The sequence below is a fragment of the Lactuca serriola genome, chromosome 7 (assembly GCF_051521515.1).
Source record: "Lactuca serriola cultivar US96UC23 chromosome 7, Lser_US96UC23_V15, whole genome shotgun sequence".
Lineage (NCBI taxonomy): Eukaryota > Viridiplantae > Streptophyta > Magnoliopsida > Asterales > Asteraceae > Lactuca > Lactuca serriola.
The window spans coordinates 76,754,587-76,769,437 of NC_136414.1; the positions used below are offsets into that span (position 1 = coordinate 76,754,587).

Here is a 14,851-nt window from a genome sequence, read left to right on the forward strand (position 1 = left end):
AAGATTGTAAAGGTGTTGTCAATCACTCAAGAAAACCTGCTTGAAGGCATTCTTCAAAAATTTTGCTATGTGGTTGTTAGAGCAAATAATGTGATTTGTGAGTTTTCGATTGCTTATTTCCCATTGATGAACTTGAACAACTTGGTCACTGTGACAAGGATTTTAAGTAATATGGATGTTTTGAAGCTGACAGAAACCAACAAGGACGACTTTCTAACTGGATTTTCTCATATCAAGGTTTCATGGACAACTATTATGATTTCCTTGAAATTACTAATATTGAGTTGGCTATAGCTGTTAACAAGACTTTGAAAGTTCCTCAGTCTTTGCTAAAGGGGGAGATCAATATTGACAAGTATGAAGATAGGGAGATTATTCATCAACGTATGGGAGTTGTATTTCGAGGGAAGAACAAGAATGGGACAATGACAAAGTTCTTGTTTCAATTATTTGATTTGGAGAGGTATACGAATTCTTAGTATACAAATCTTATTATTAGAGTCAACAATTTCAAAAAGAATGAAGCTGATGACAAGGCAGAGATTCGAAAGACGATTTTGTGGTACGTGGAGGTTCGCAATGTACTTCAACAGACTTAGAAGCTTATGGCATGATTACTTCTTTTCTCACTAAAGGGGATATTGTAGGGTTCGAAATGTAGTTAGTGAGAAGTCGAAACTTTTTAAGTCTATTAGGGTTCGAAATGAGAATGATTTCGACACTGTATGTATTTACAAGGCACATGTCGAATTCAAACTAGAACGTTTAAGTCCTTTTATTTTTTACTCTTTGTATCACCCTATAAATAGGTTAAGTATTAGGGTAGAGAGTCTTTTTATGTTGTTCGTTATTTTAAACTCTCTCAAATACTTGTACTCTTTACAGACATAAATGATCCAATCAGATTTTATTTACTCGACGTGTTCTTTCTGATTTTTGTGATTGATTTTGTATTCATTACTTGATTCTAATACACATCACATGGGCACTACCTCGTGCTATCGTCACCTCGCCAACCTTGTCATGAGGTTACACATGTTCAAGGTATGACCAACCCTTGGTTGATTAGAGCATGACTTATCTTCCGAGCCAACATGGGTGCTAGGAAGTGAAACGGCTTGATGGAATATATATTTGCGGATCGACATGATTGCTGGGCAACAAGGCAGACTGATGAATCTTTTTTTGGGTGGGTCGATCGATGAAAACAACTTTTTAGGTAACCGGAGGGTGCTGCAAGGATCTTCCTAGATATCCCTTGTTGTTTTGTAGCATATCTCCAGGGATACATTATCACATTGTCCTTCCATTAAATTTCAACGACGATTCTAAATAGTTTCTACTACTGGTCCAAACTAATATCAAGAAAATCGCATCATTCAAACCTCATCTAAACAATGACAATATACCAATTCAACGCCCAATTTAAAATTTGGAGTTTGACTTTCCTCAAGATCAATCTTACTTACAAGACTATCATTGCAATCTTGCATCTCATAATCATTCTCAATACCCCTTAGACCATTATGTCAATTATGCAAATAATTTCACTAAACATCATGATTTTTTGATGAATGTTTCTATGTTGAGCCAAAATAATAGAATCAAGTAATCAGGCTTGATGAAGAGCATGTGTAATATGGGCATATGTACAGGGACCATTTTATTAAGGGGCCTAATTTTTTTTTATATTATATTCAGATTAGGCCCAAAAAATAAATGAATTGTAGATTAGTCCAAGTATGGGTCGAGTAGATCAGCAAAACGTGAGAAAGCAACACATAAGCGATTGTTATTACCGATTTTCGATCATTGATCATTCGGCAAGTGCAGCTAGCGAGGGTTGATTGACGATTAAAATTACTCTTAGTCAATTGATTACTAATCAGGTACACGCTCATTTTCATTAAACATTCGTGTATCCAGTTTTGCTTTTTGTTCTAGGGTTTAGAATCCAAAAATTGACTAATTTATGTTATCAGAAATTGAATGTTGAATTTGTATACTTTATACTTGAATGTAGAGATTATCAGAATCACTTTATCAGATTATAGTTCATACTGAAATTCTGAAATCTAAATAAATGTTGAATGTTGAAAGTTGTAACTAATGAACTTGTAGCGATGAAGTCTAAACAACCATCTGGTAGTAAAAAACGTAAGAAAAAAAAACTAGATGAAGAAAAAGAGAAAGGTCGACGTCGATGCTCTAGATAAGCTTATCTATAGAGAACTTGTTGAAGAGCATGTTGAAGAGCACGTTGAAGACCATGTAGAAGTAGAAGTAAAAGATCTAGAAGAGCAAGAGCCCGTTAAAGAGCTTGTTCATATATGTGATCCAAGAAGGTGGGAAAAATGTAATTATGATGAGATTAAACGTTTGGTCGAGAAAGGTCCTAAAAGATATACTAGTATTATGTATGGTCTCTACGATAAATTTGGTAGACGATTTTATGCAACTTTATATATAAGAACTTTATTAAATTTGGAGTCGATTTTATGAAACTTTATTAAATTTGTTTATGTTGTAAAGTGTTTAGAAAAGGGATTTCAAAAGGTAAATTGGATAGTGAAGGTTATGCAGATTGGCACCATGTTACCACTAGAGTTAAAGAACATGAAATTTCCTTGGATCATCTTATAAATAGGAATAAGTGGTTTGATATGCGTAAAATATCGAACTTGAACGAAACAATTGATAAACTTCAAGACGAGCAATTTAAGAAAGAAAGAGATTACTAGAAACAAGTTGGGAAAGTCGGGTTGAGAGTGTAAAAGGCTATTAAACTGCAATTTGTCAATGTACGGGAAGCTTTACTTCAAGTTGAAGATAAAAGGATAATGATGTTGTAATTGTAAGTGAAGCAAGTTCACTAGCAGAAAAAGAACTCGACGACTTTAAATTTTTGGTAGCAACTATTATCTGGTATCAAGTATTAAACCAGGTGAATATTGTGAGTAAAAAGTTACAATAAAAGGACATGCATCTTGATAATGCTATTATAGAAATAAACATATTGATTGATTACTTCAAGGATTATAGAGAAACTAGTTATTCAAAAGTGATTGCTGAAGATAAGGATATTGCTATTGAAATGGGCATCGATCAAATATTTCCGCAAAAACATTTGATTCAAAGGAAAAAAGGTTTGATGAGAGTTCATGTAGCGAAGAGGTTTTATTTAGAGCTGATTTCAGAATCAATTATTTCTTATACATTGTTGATCAAGCTAGTACTTCTCTTAAGACAAGATTTGAACAATTCAAAGAGTATGACAAATTATTTGGTTTCTTATTTTCACATAACTTAAAGTGAAATAAAGATAAAGATCTTAAGTCTTCTTGTCATCTTCTTGAAAAAACACTCAAGTTTGAAGAAAGATTGGATATTGATGCCAAAGAACTTTATTTAGAGTTGAAATTATTTGCGACATTGGAAGCCAGTGAATTTAGCAATCTTATAGATGTTTCGAAGTATTTGAAAGAACTTGATTATTTCCCAAATGCAAGCATTGCATATAAAATACTGTTGATATTCCAGTAATGATGTAGAATGAAGTTTCTCAAAATTGAAGTTTTTAAATGTTACTTGCGCTCCACAATGACCCAAGAAAGACTTAGCGGTCTGACAATGATATCTATCGAGAACGAAATCTTAGAGAGTATAGACTACGGATAGTTGAGCAACCAATTTGCTACCAAGAATTCAAGAAGAGGTTCACGTGTCTTCAGTTAGCTATTACGATATATAATTACTCATTAAAATATTATGATTTAGATATATTTATTGCTATAAAGTTTATCATCGTTTTAAAAAAAACTTTACTTTATATAATTTAATTCATTAACTGTTAAAGTCTAATGAATTTTTTTCCGATTGGTCCTAGTCTTTTGAATCCTTAGTACCGACCCTAAAAATAATAAAATCAAAATAATACGTGACATGTTACACTGAAGTCATACATGCAAATCACACAAGAATTTACTTTGTTGTTTGTTGTCATGTATAAAGTAAACTAGTAAAGTAAAAATAATTTTAATATACTTAAATTACTCTCAACTACAAATACCTTTTAGTTTGTTTGTGTTTCAAAATGAATTAAGCCAACTAAACTTATTTAACCAAAACATGAGGGGCTGAAAATGAAACTTACTTTAAACAAAGAGGTCCCATGTAAATACCCTCAACTCAAAGGGGATAACCTGTAAATACATAGTTCTATAAATGTCAAAAGTATGCACAGACGTATGTGTCGCTGTATGTATGGCCAAAAACGAAACAGCACTTTACGAAAACAGGTAATTTCGAAATACTCTCAAATCTAAAGGGTATAATAGTCAAAACGAGTCAAAAAAATACATTATATTAAATCTTGTATCCAAAAAGGAAAAAGAACAAAATTTCAAAACTCCACCCTTGCCGGACTTGAAAGTTTAAAGCGACTATTTCGCCGGCCCCATTTTCCACCCACACGCACAAACTCTCTCTCACTCTAGAAAAACCGACGACAGTTTCTTTGTAACCATCGTTTTGAGTTTTGAACAAAATTTTTCCAGTTTTTTTGCCTAAGAAAGTTACAGATTCGAGTCTGATTCTTCCCATCTTCACCCAGAAACAGAGTGACTACGATGGACTCGCCGGGACCGGAAAAAATGGTGAATAGAGTGGCTGTAAAGTCGTCGATGGTAGACTCCATTAAACGGTGGTCTTTATCGGGAATAAGGATTCCTAAAGAGGAATTGCGGCAGAAGATCACGATGCCTGAGTATTTACGTCTCGCTATTCGGGATTCCATTGCCTCAAAAGATATTGATTCTGCAAAACGTCATTTCGATGCTACTACCACTACCGCCGGTGGTGGCGACGGCGATAAACCGCCTCTCGCCGCCGCTGAGTGTCCGTTGGTTGTTTTTATTAACTCCAAGAGCGGTGGACGCCATGGTCCACATCTTAAAGCAAGGTTGCAGGAGTTAATGGGCGAAGAACAGGTTTTTTTTTTTTTTTTTTCGATATAAAAACTCATAAATAAATGTTCAATTATTGCATATTTTTGAATTTTGATTCATGGTCTAATTTTCCCCGAGAATATAGTTGCGAAAATTGCGTCGAACTCAATTGATTTTGATTAAAATCTTGTGATTACAGAAGCTTTATAAAATCAGTCTATTGTTATATCAGGAAACGCATGATTCATGAAACTTTTGATTCACTGAAAGTCAATACAAAGTGCACATAACAACAAAAATACGAATTCAAGAAAATTATTTTGCTAATGTGAGTTTTGAAACTTCTTAATTTTTTTGAAAGTTCTTAATTTTTAGTGATAATTCCTGGATCTGACAATACACAAAAGAATCTACCCATACAAGTTTCATTTATTCATAAAAAAGAATTTGTGTTTTTTTTTTCTCTAAATCTATCTTCCAAAAGTGCTCAAGATCTATAAACCTGTCAAAATCCGACACTTATGGTAGACACCATGGTGGGGCCCACTGATTTTTGGTTCTTTGAAACTAGATATATTTGAACATTTTCGTGATCTTTAGCACAATTATTAATCTTTTTCTTTCTATTTAGTACCAAAAGAACAATTTTCTCATACTTTTTTATTTTGTGTTTAGGTATTTGACCTTTCTAATGTGAGGCCCCATGAGTTTGTTGAGTATGGATTGGGTTGCTTGGAGAAGTTTGCTAGTCTTGGTGACAATTGTGCCAAAGAAACTCGCGAAAAGTTAAGGATTGTGGTATGCTTCTTATGTTATCCCTAAGTATGTTTGATTTTTAGTTAAATGTCTAAAATATCCTTCAACCATGACAAACCCAAGGAATCTTGAATCTTTTTATAATGATTACATGGGCAACGATGTAAAGTGGTTGAACGGGTAATGATGTCTAAATAAAGTAAGTGTTGCATATATAGATTATAAAGTCTTTCTTTTGAATGAGACTAAATGACCATTTTACCCTTACATTCTAAACAACAAATTTCACAATACGAATCATTTTAACATGAGAGAAGAAAAAAGTAGAAAGTCAAATAGGTAAACCGTAAAGTGTTAGTGTCTAAATACATGAAGCCATACATTCTATCCAGATCAAGTAAAAAAGAAACAATCATATAAAGCTATACATATCAAGTGCTTAACCCATTAAGCTCATTAAGTCAAAAAGAAACAACCCTTAAGTTACACTGTCTAACTCAACTTCACATCACTCAGGCTATGTTTGGCGTACTAGTTGATAGCCGAAAAACTAGCTGATAAAAAATACCGTTTGGTAAAACTGGCTATATCGTTTGGTAAAACTAGCTGAAAAATATAAAAGAACATAAAAGAACATTTAAAAGAATGTGTTTCTATAATTAATTAAAGGGGTATATTTCGAAAATTTTAAAAAAGCTCCTAAAAAGCTAGTCTAAATAGCTTTTTAAAAAGCTAGCTTATAAGCTACATTTTGGTTTGCCAAACATGACAACTTAAAAAAGCTCGAAAAATCAGCTAGCTGGGGCGTGCCAAACACAGCTTAAACCAACGTTCTTCTAATACCAACTTTATAGACATATATCAGAGTATATCTTACATGGCAATTAGTATTTATTTGATAGGTTGCGGGAGGCGATGGGACAGTGGGTTGGGTTCTCGGATGTCTTGGAGAGCTTCATAAGCAGGGAAGAAGTCCGATTCCACCAACCGCAGTTATACCACTTGGAACAGGAAATGATTTGTCAAGGAGTTTTGGTTGGGTAAATCTAATCGTATCCTAATACTTTTTATTTTTTTATTTTTAATATTATTTGAAGTTTTTAATGTGATTGGAATTATTTATAGGGTGGTTCGTTTCCTTTTAGTTGGAGGGCGGCTATAAAAAAGACTCTTGATAGGGCCATTCATGCTCCAACTAGCCGTTTGGATAGGTGAGTCGATTTTTAAATATGACAATTTCCATATGGGGTTAAATGCAAGAAATAGCAACCTACTTTTATATGGATGATATTTCTATAAATGGAGGTATGTTGCTATTCTTGCATTTAATCCTTAACACAAGAAATAGCAACAAACTTATATTTATTTGCGTATAATAGCATCCTATTTAAAAATTATTTTTTATTATTATCCTTATGAAAAATGTAAACGTACCTAATTGTAACAAACAAGGTTGCTTTGTGTTTGGATGATATTTGCTATAAATGGGAAGATTTACAATCATATAATAATTTGGTTAATTTTTCAACTAAAAACTATGATGTTGTTATCTACATTTAGCCCTTTTCAAAATTTGTTATTTATGCACATTTTTACTTTTATGCTTTAAATTTACTACTATAATATTATAATTTATATGCAGTTGGAAACTTTTGATATCAATGCCTGCTGGAATAGATTTAGATACTCCTCATTCTTTGAAGCAAACAGAGGAAGTTGTTCTTGATCAGGTTTATAATACTAATTCAAATTATTTACTTTTTTATTATATATATATATATATATATATATATATATATATATATATATATATATATATATATATATATATATATATATATATATATATATATATATGTTTTTCTCAAATTCGCCTTTCTTGCCTTATGTAATAAAAAAGTAATTCAAATATAAGAAATTGTTACAGAATTCGAAAAACAATCAAACTTATATGCGCTTCTTTTCAGGGTTTAGAAATCGAAGGAAAGTTGCCTGAAAAAATTTCATGCTACCAAGGAGTGTTCTATAATTATTTCAGCATAGGTATAATTAATTATTTATTATTATTATTATTTTATAATTTGTGTATTTACATATATTAATTCGATTATTATTATTAATTTCTTTATATAGGAATGGATGCACAGGTGGCTTATGGTTTCCATCATTTAAGGAATGATAAACCTTACCTTGCACAAGGTCCTATTTCAAACAAGGTCAACACCTTAGTTCGTTTCTTTGACAAAAATACCCCTACACAATATATATTTAAAATTATTATTTATTATTTTTGTTATTTTGTTATTTCTTATGTTGTTATAGTTAATCTACTCTGGATATAGTTGCAAACAAGGGTGGTTTTTTACGCCTTGTATGGCTGATCCAGGTTTAAGGTAAGAATTTGTCACATTATTCACGTTTTTATTTTTTTTTCATGATTCAATACTATTTTTATAAAAAAATTTCGATTAATTAATTAATTTAATTAAATTAAAATCTATTTCTATTGGAAAAAAACAGAGGACTAAAGAATATATTGAGGCTACATGTTAAACGACTCAATAGCTCCGATTGGGAAGTTGTTCCTATCCCTTCAACGTAAGCGATTTAATTTAATTATTTAATTCGCAATTTTATTTTCTAAAGTTAAATTTAATTATTATTAGGTTCTAATGTTGATTTATAATTTTATATATTCCAGTGTAAGATCTATTGTCGCTTTGAATCTTCATAGCTATGCGAGTGGAAGAAATCCATGGGGGAAATTGAAGCCCGAATATATGGAAAAGGTAATCGACGTTTGATTATTTGTGAAATACCTTAAATATCCTTTCGATTGAAGAACGTTGTGGACCCTAATCGATATTTTTCGTTATGATTGTAATGATGATGAAGGAGAAATGAGTAATTTTGGTTTTTCAATTGGTTTCAGAAAGGTTTTGTTGAAGCTAATGCAGATGATGGACTTTTAGAAGTTTTTGGGTTTAAACAAGGATGGCATGCGTCTTTTGTAATGGTCGAGCTTATTTCAGCTAAACACATCGCACAGGTATATGCCAAAAGGGTAAAAAAGGGAAAAAAAAAAAATACAAAAAGTTACTTTTTACTTTCACCGTTTTATTGGTTTTATCACTTTAACAATAATAATAAAAAAAAAAGAAGAATTTTCCCATTACCTGGTTTTAATATTTTTATATTAGGACAAAATACAGAAAAACAAAAAGTACTTTCATAATTTTAGGATTTAGTAACTGAACTATTGTTTTTATAAATCATAAAAAAAGTACTTCTATAATGGTGCAACCATGAAAATATGTTGTGATTTTTTTTTCTTTTTTTAAATTTCAAAAACCGGGAAATATGGGTTTTTTAAAAAGTCAAATAATATATTTCTTAAATCGCTATAGAAAATATCAAGTGGCTAAATGAAAAACAACACATGCATATGTATGCTAAAAAGGTAAAAGTAAAGGGAAAATACAAAAAAGCTCAAAAATACAAAAAAGTATTTGTACTTTCACCATTTTATGGATTTAGCTACTTAACTATACTTTATAATTAAACCATAATACTTTTTTAAGCGTTACAAAAAGATATTTACCGGTTACCAGTTTTGATATTTTGATATAAATATTTTCACGATTTTATGATTTACCCGCTAAACTATTATTTTTACCGATTTTGCCATCAAAATATCATTATAACAATCATAATAAATAATATCAGTGATTAAATTGATAAATGATGAAACTATGAAACTATGAAAGGACGATTTCTAAAGTTGTGTAATTGTTTAATCACTATAGAAAATAGTTAAGTGACCAAATGGATCAAATAATGAAAGTTGTGTTTTTCTGTATTTTTTCCGAAAGAAAAATGGTATAAAAACTAAAAGAATAAATTACGCGAATGGTCCCTATGGTTTAGGGTAATTTGCGTGTTTGGTCTCTAACTAACTTTTTTAACTTGGAAGGTCCCTACTGTTTGCTTTTGTTACGCGCTTGGTCCCTGTCTTACATAAAAAGACTATTTTTCCCTTGGTTTTTTTTATTTATTTAAATAAACACACCCCCAACTCCATCCCTCTCATCTTATCTTACCCATCTCAATATTTTTCCCTATTTAAATAATAGTATTTTTAGGTAAAAGTGGGACCAAGCGTGTAACAAAAACAAACAGTAGGGACCAAGTGTAACAAAAACAAATAATAAGGACTTTCCGAGTTAAAAAAATAAGTTAGGGACCAAACGTGTAAATTACCCCAAACCATAGGGACCATTCGTGTAATTTACTCAAACTAAAAAATGGATATCTTTTTAAAAATGAGTGAAACTTTTTGTTCATTAGGCTGCTGCAATTCGATTTGAGTTAAGAGGAGGAGCATGGAAACGAGGTTTTATGCAAATGGATGGAGAGCCATGGAAACAACCATTGCAAAATGAGTTTTCAACTTTTGTGGACATTGAAAGGGTTCCATTTCGATCAATTATGATCAATGGAGGGTGATTTTAAAAAAAAAAAAAAAAAAAAAACTTTTAACGTTAATTATTAACTCGTGTAAATCATTTTTACCATCAAACGGGTAAATTGGTGTTGTTTCACTAAACCTACTAGGAAGAAAAGTTGTTATAGTTGGTGCTTAACCGGTGCCATGGTTGTATGATGTTTGTAAAGTAGAACAAGAAATCTTTATATGTGAGATTGTGTAATGATGTAATATAACCATTTTGTTTTGGTTGATGATATGTTGAAAGTTTTTGCTTTTATGTGAACTTTTCCTTTCATATCCCACTAACATTATTTCATGTCTATATGTGGGCCACACTATGGAATTCCGAATTTGTTTTATTAAATTATTATTATATTATATTATATTATTTATTTATAACCTAGTTGGGCGACCTGTGTATATTGATTAAAAAAATTAAATATGAATGTGTATACTTAAGCATGATGAATAAGTATTTCAATGTATACAAATAAAAAAAAACTATTTGATATTATAAATATTTAAAGACTTATTTGAATTTGGGAATTTTGAATTTTTAAGGAAAATAAGTTAATTATTGAATTTATAAAAAATTGAGTCAATTATTGAGTTTTTGAAATTGGAAGACATTTATTGCATAAACATTAGTTTATAACACATTAAAAACACGGTTACAAAATTAATTAAATTTTCATAGTAAAATTTATAATTATTAAACAATTATTTTAAATAAATCATTAATTAAGAGATATATCAAAATTTTAAAGTTATTATAACTTCAAATTTAACATATAATTAGAAAAAGTAAATCTGAATTTTAAAGTGATTTGTCTAATATATCTCCATAACATGTGACATAACATTAACGACAAGTTATATTAGAGTGACACATGACAAAAGGAGATTAAAGTTATTTTTTATTAGAATAGGGAGATTAAACAAAAAAACTAACAAAAAACAAAAATAAACCATAAAATGCTACGTGAAAAAAATTTAGCGAAAATAACCAAAAAAATATAAGAAGATGTATATCAATGAATATTTGACTTAAGTTAAAGTTCAAATTATAAAGTATGCTTACATTATATAATACACATTCCTATTTTTGTGAGAATCATTTTCCATACATTTATGCACAATTAACATGTCCATGTTGCTAAATGCTAAATACTATTGTTGATTCAATTATAGAAACGGTTCGTATAGGAGATTCATATGCTTTGTTTTTTAACCTAATCTTTCTTCTTCACATCACACTTGTTCTTAGCATCGCACATGGTAATTCTTCTTCCGACATAGATTGGGAGCATAGGATTTGTAAAAATATATGTTTGTAGCTCCTGTAGATTCAATTACTAGGTTATAACACGTGGAAACCACGGTCGATATATTTAAAACTATTATAATAGATAAAAAAATGTCATCGTTTTGCCTAATGTCGATTTTAGTATTTAATCTACAAAAATTTTGCAGACACATTCAAACCAAAAATAAAAATCAAAAGATAGTATTAATTAAATTTAGTTTCCAGATTTAAAACAGAGAAAACTCGTTAATCATGTCTCAAAACCACAAACATTAACATCGACATTCAACTAATTTAAACATCACCATCCACATTCTAACTAATTCAAATGAGGTTATATACAATCCAACTTATGAATACTTCCTTCTAAACAGTAAGTCCTTTGCATCCCTACCCACATCCAAAAAACACTTTATAGAATAAAAATATGAAATGTAGTTAACCAAATGTAGTCTACTTCAAATACCATCACATCAAGACATATTCCCAAGCATGCACAAACGACCCAATGAAAGTAAATATTTTGACAATGGCATGCTAGCTTTCACCAGTTTTCGATACTCAGATACTCATAAACCCACTTATAGGGGTGAAACTGCATATCAAGTATAAATTGAATCACTTGAACATATATCCTTCAGGACTTCGTCCTCGTAATCAATCCAAGAAAAACTCCATATTAAACATGATGACAAATTGAAACACATATATCATTAGTGTCTCAAGAGATTACTAATTGAATGTTGACGTGTCCAAAATAGCCAAAAATATGTTTGTTGATGCCCAAGTTAACGAAACACAGAACATACCACATCAAAAAGAGAAGTTTGAATCATGAATTAGATAATTACAGTGCAGCCATTATAAAATATCCTCCATTTTAAACCATATGAATATACACTTGTTGATGTCATACCTAATAAACATTGTTCTCCTAAAATGACACTCATACAAAATTTCATTTAGATGTTACACATTCTGATACAATATATTTCAAAAGTCTAACTCTTGTAGTTTCAATATAACTTAAGTTTTATTGAAATAAAAAACACTTACAATGATTTTGAGATCCAATGTTGAGAACTCGTTGACCTCGCATAAGCCGTTCATGACCATCCATATTCTCCCGTAGATGTCGGGCGACTTCCAAGAATTATCCAGGAAATTGTTGTTGTAGTAAGGAGTTTGCTAAGGGATCCAGTGAATCCTAAAAAAAAGTATTTAATATTTTTATATTTACTTGGGCAAGAATAGCAGCATACTTTACTATCTTTACCATAAGGGTACTTTGGTCTTTTTAACAAAAGAGTAAAAAATGAAGTTTGTTCTTAAGAATAGATTTGGATCCAACTGGGAATGATTTTGTGGTCGTATGGTGGCATATAATGGCTCCATCATTGTAGGTTGCAGTGGTATATCTATTCCCATTACAATTAAAGTGAGGATATTTTTAGAATGTCATACTACAAATGTTGAAAATTCAACAACCTATAAAGACAACGAAAACAATTTTGAAGGGATTAAGAATTTGATTTTTTTTTCTCCAAAAATCCAAAATTTATGCATAGACATAAACAGAGAGGGTGATGAAACTTATCTAAAAACGACACTTATATTTACTAAAGGAGAACTGTGTATTTGGATCCATTCTGCCTAGCAAACTTGAGCTTGTCCAATATAAACTCCACCACCCACATGCTGATACTAAACAGTAAACAACACAAAAATTTACAAACAAATGATTTTTTTTTGGGTTGGACTCAAAGGGTTCACTTTTGTACTTGGTTTCACCATAAATTTGAAAATTAAAATAGGATTAAAGGAAACTACACAAATCAAGATATATGATCATCATCTTTTTTAAGCATCAAAATGGAGTTTAATGATTTACTTTGTTGAAATTTCTTCTTGCTTCGTCAAAATCCACTGTGTCCATGTAAGTTACTCCCCGTCTATAAAGTGTTCAAATTAACAGAATTTGCATATATTAACTGCACATATAGAGTCATGGATCATCCACGTCCGGGCATCATCACCAATCAAAAGTTTGTTTTAGCACAAGTGAATCCTAATTAATATATTGTGACAATGAATGAATAGATAAAAATAAGAATTGGTATATAAGAAGTAGTTAAAAATAATACAACACCAATGGTTAGGTTATAATCTCAGTTTGAAAACAATTACATAACTTAATCAGATTGAAAATGAATAAATAAATGTAATTTTGATATTAAAAAGGAATAACTAATGGTAACTTTGATGGATTATTGATCAAACTAAGCATTCACTATAATAGATATCAAAAATCAGAAAGAAGGATTCAATTAAATGATACCGCAAATCAGAAAGAAAAAAAAGATTCAATTAGTAAACGAAGGTACAAAACTTGAAACTTAAAAGAGATTAGTAAATTACGAATATTGAAAGAACCAAAAAGAAGAAAGTGGACAAACCTGCATAACGGTGATGAAGTCTTTAAAACCTAAAAACCTAGACGCTTAGAATCTGCAATTGCCGAAGGGGGAAGGGTGGAATTGGAAAAACTAAATGTCAAACCTCATGATTTCCAAAGAAAAAACAATAAAGATTACCACAGCAACCAATGATAGGAATCGAGGGTCCAAATGAGAATGGAGGCGATGATAAAAGAAAACCTATGAGCGATAATATTGCAGGAGAGAAGGAACGGGAATACAAATCACTTTGTCCCTGATTATTTGGGATATCAGTTACATCAATTTCAATTTTGGATGGGATTATCTACCTAATAAGGATGAAATCAACAATTGAAGAATATTTGTTGATTATTTGAGATACGAACATAGCATCCTAAATGCCATTCGAAGTGATTATAAGCCATCCCCCACGACCCATAAGCTTTATAATCCATAAAATAACATCATTTTAAAGCTCATGGGAAACGAAAGTAATCGGCGAGGCAGAAGTTCCTTTTCAAAAAGTCAATAGCGACTCCAAAACCAATTACAGAAAAGAAATTACACCCAAATCGATTGTAGCTTATTTCAAATCCGAAATCAAAAACTAATTACCTGGATGTAGCGTTACGAACGCAGTTTCATGAGAAGAACTAGAGGGAAGAGGATTAGGGTTTAAGAGAATAACGTCAATACTTTATAATTAAAGCTGAAGCGGAGGGCATTCGGGGAAATTCACTTTGTATTTTGAGCGAGATAAATAGAATGGGAAGGGAGCTAACTGAATGCCACTTGGCAAAAATGCTCTTATTTATTAGATTAGAGGATATACTATTGTAGATACAATTAATGTGTTAGTATTTTTTTAGGAGATATCTAATCTTTATATTTATTTTTTAATTCCACTTCTTCGCCC

At 30.8% G+C, this 14,851-nt stretch overlaps 1 protein-coding gene and 1 long non-coding RNA gene across 4 annotated transcripts; one reads left to right on the forward strand and one right to left on the reverse strand.

The window, feature by feature from the left end:
- The first annotated feature begins 4,260 nt into the window (after positions 1–4,260).
- Positions 4,261–10,398, forward strand: LOC145061122 (diacylglycerol kinase 4-like). Its single transcript, XM_079008499.1, has 13 exons — positions 4,261–4,298; positions 4,613–4,988; positions 5,622–5,744; positions 6,605–6,742; positions 6,828–6,913; positions 7,345–7,432; positions 7,670–7,745; positions 7,836–7,918; positions 8,025–8,095; positions 8,223–8,300; positions 8,404–8,491; positions 8,635–8,751; positions 10,050–10,398. Exons 1-13 carry the CDS (start codon positions 4,264–4,266, stop codon positions 10,206–10,208), a joined length of 1,518 nt encoding a protein of 505 aa, XP_078864625.1. The 5' UTR covers positions 4,261–4,263; the 3' UTR covers positions 10,209–10,398.
- A 1,359-nt stretch (positions 10,399–11,757) lies between these two features.
- On the reverse strand, positions 11,758–14,606 carry LOC145062295 (uncharacterized). 3 transcript variants are annotated; one of them, XR_013687523.1, is made up of 3 exons: positions 13,389–14,543; positions 12,554–12,704; positions 11,758–12,092 (listed from the first exon to the last, which is right to left on the reverse strand). It is a non-coding gene; the product is annotated as an uncharacterized LOC145062295 (long non-coding RNA). The 3 variants fall into 3 exon arrangements; XR_013687524.1 differs by lacking the exon at positions 11,758–12,092 and adding an exon at positions 14,551–14,606 and having other exon boundaries at positions 12,177–12,704; positions 13,389–13,488; XR_013687525.1 differs by lacking the exon at positions 11,758–12,092 and having other exon boundaries at positions 12,177–12,704; positions 13,389–13,488; positions 13,954–14,543.
- Between the last annotated feature and the right edge of the window lie 245 nt (positions 14,607–14,851).

What these genes read in the sequence shown, in the direction of transcription:
- LOC145061122 (XM_079008499.1), top strand. Translation starts at nt 4,264, where the DNA reads ATGGCCAAAAACGAAACAGCACTTTACGAAAACAG. An exon ending in AGCCCGAATATATGGAAAAG is followed by an intron (nt 8,492 to 8,634) that starts GTAATCGACGTT and finishes AATTGGTTTCAG; the next exon opens with AAAGGTTTTGTTGAAGCTAA. An exon ending in CAGCTAAACACATCGCACAG is followed by an intron (nt 8,752 to 10,049) that starts GTATATGCCAAA and finishes TTTGTTCATTAG; the next exon opens with GCTGCTGCAATTCGATTTGA.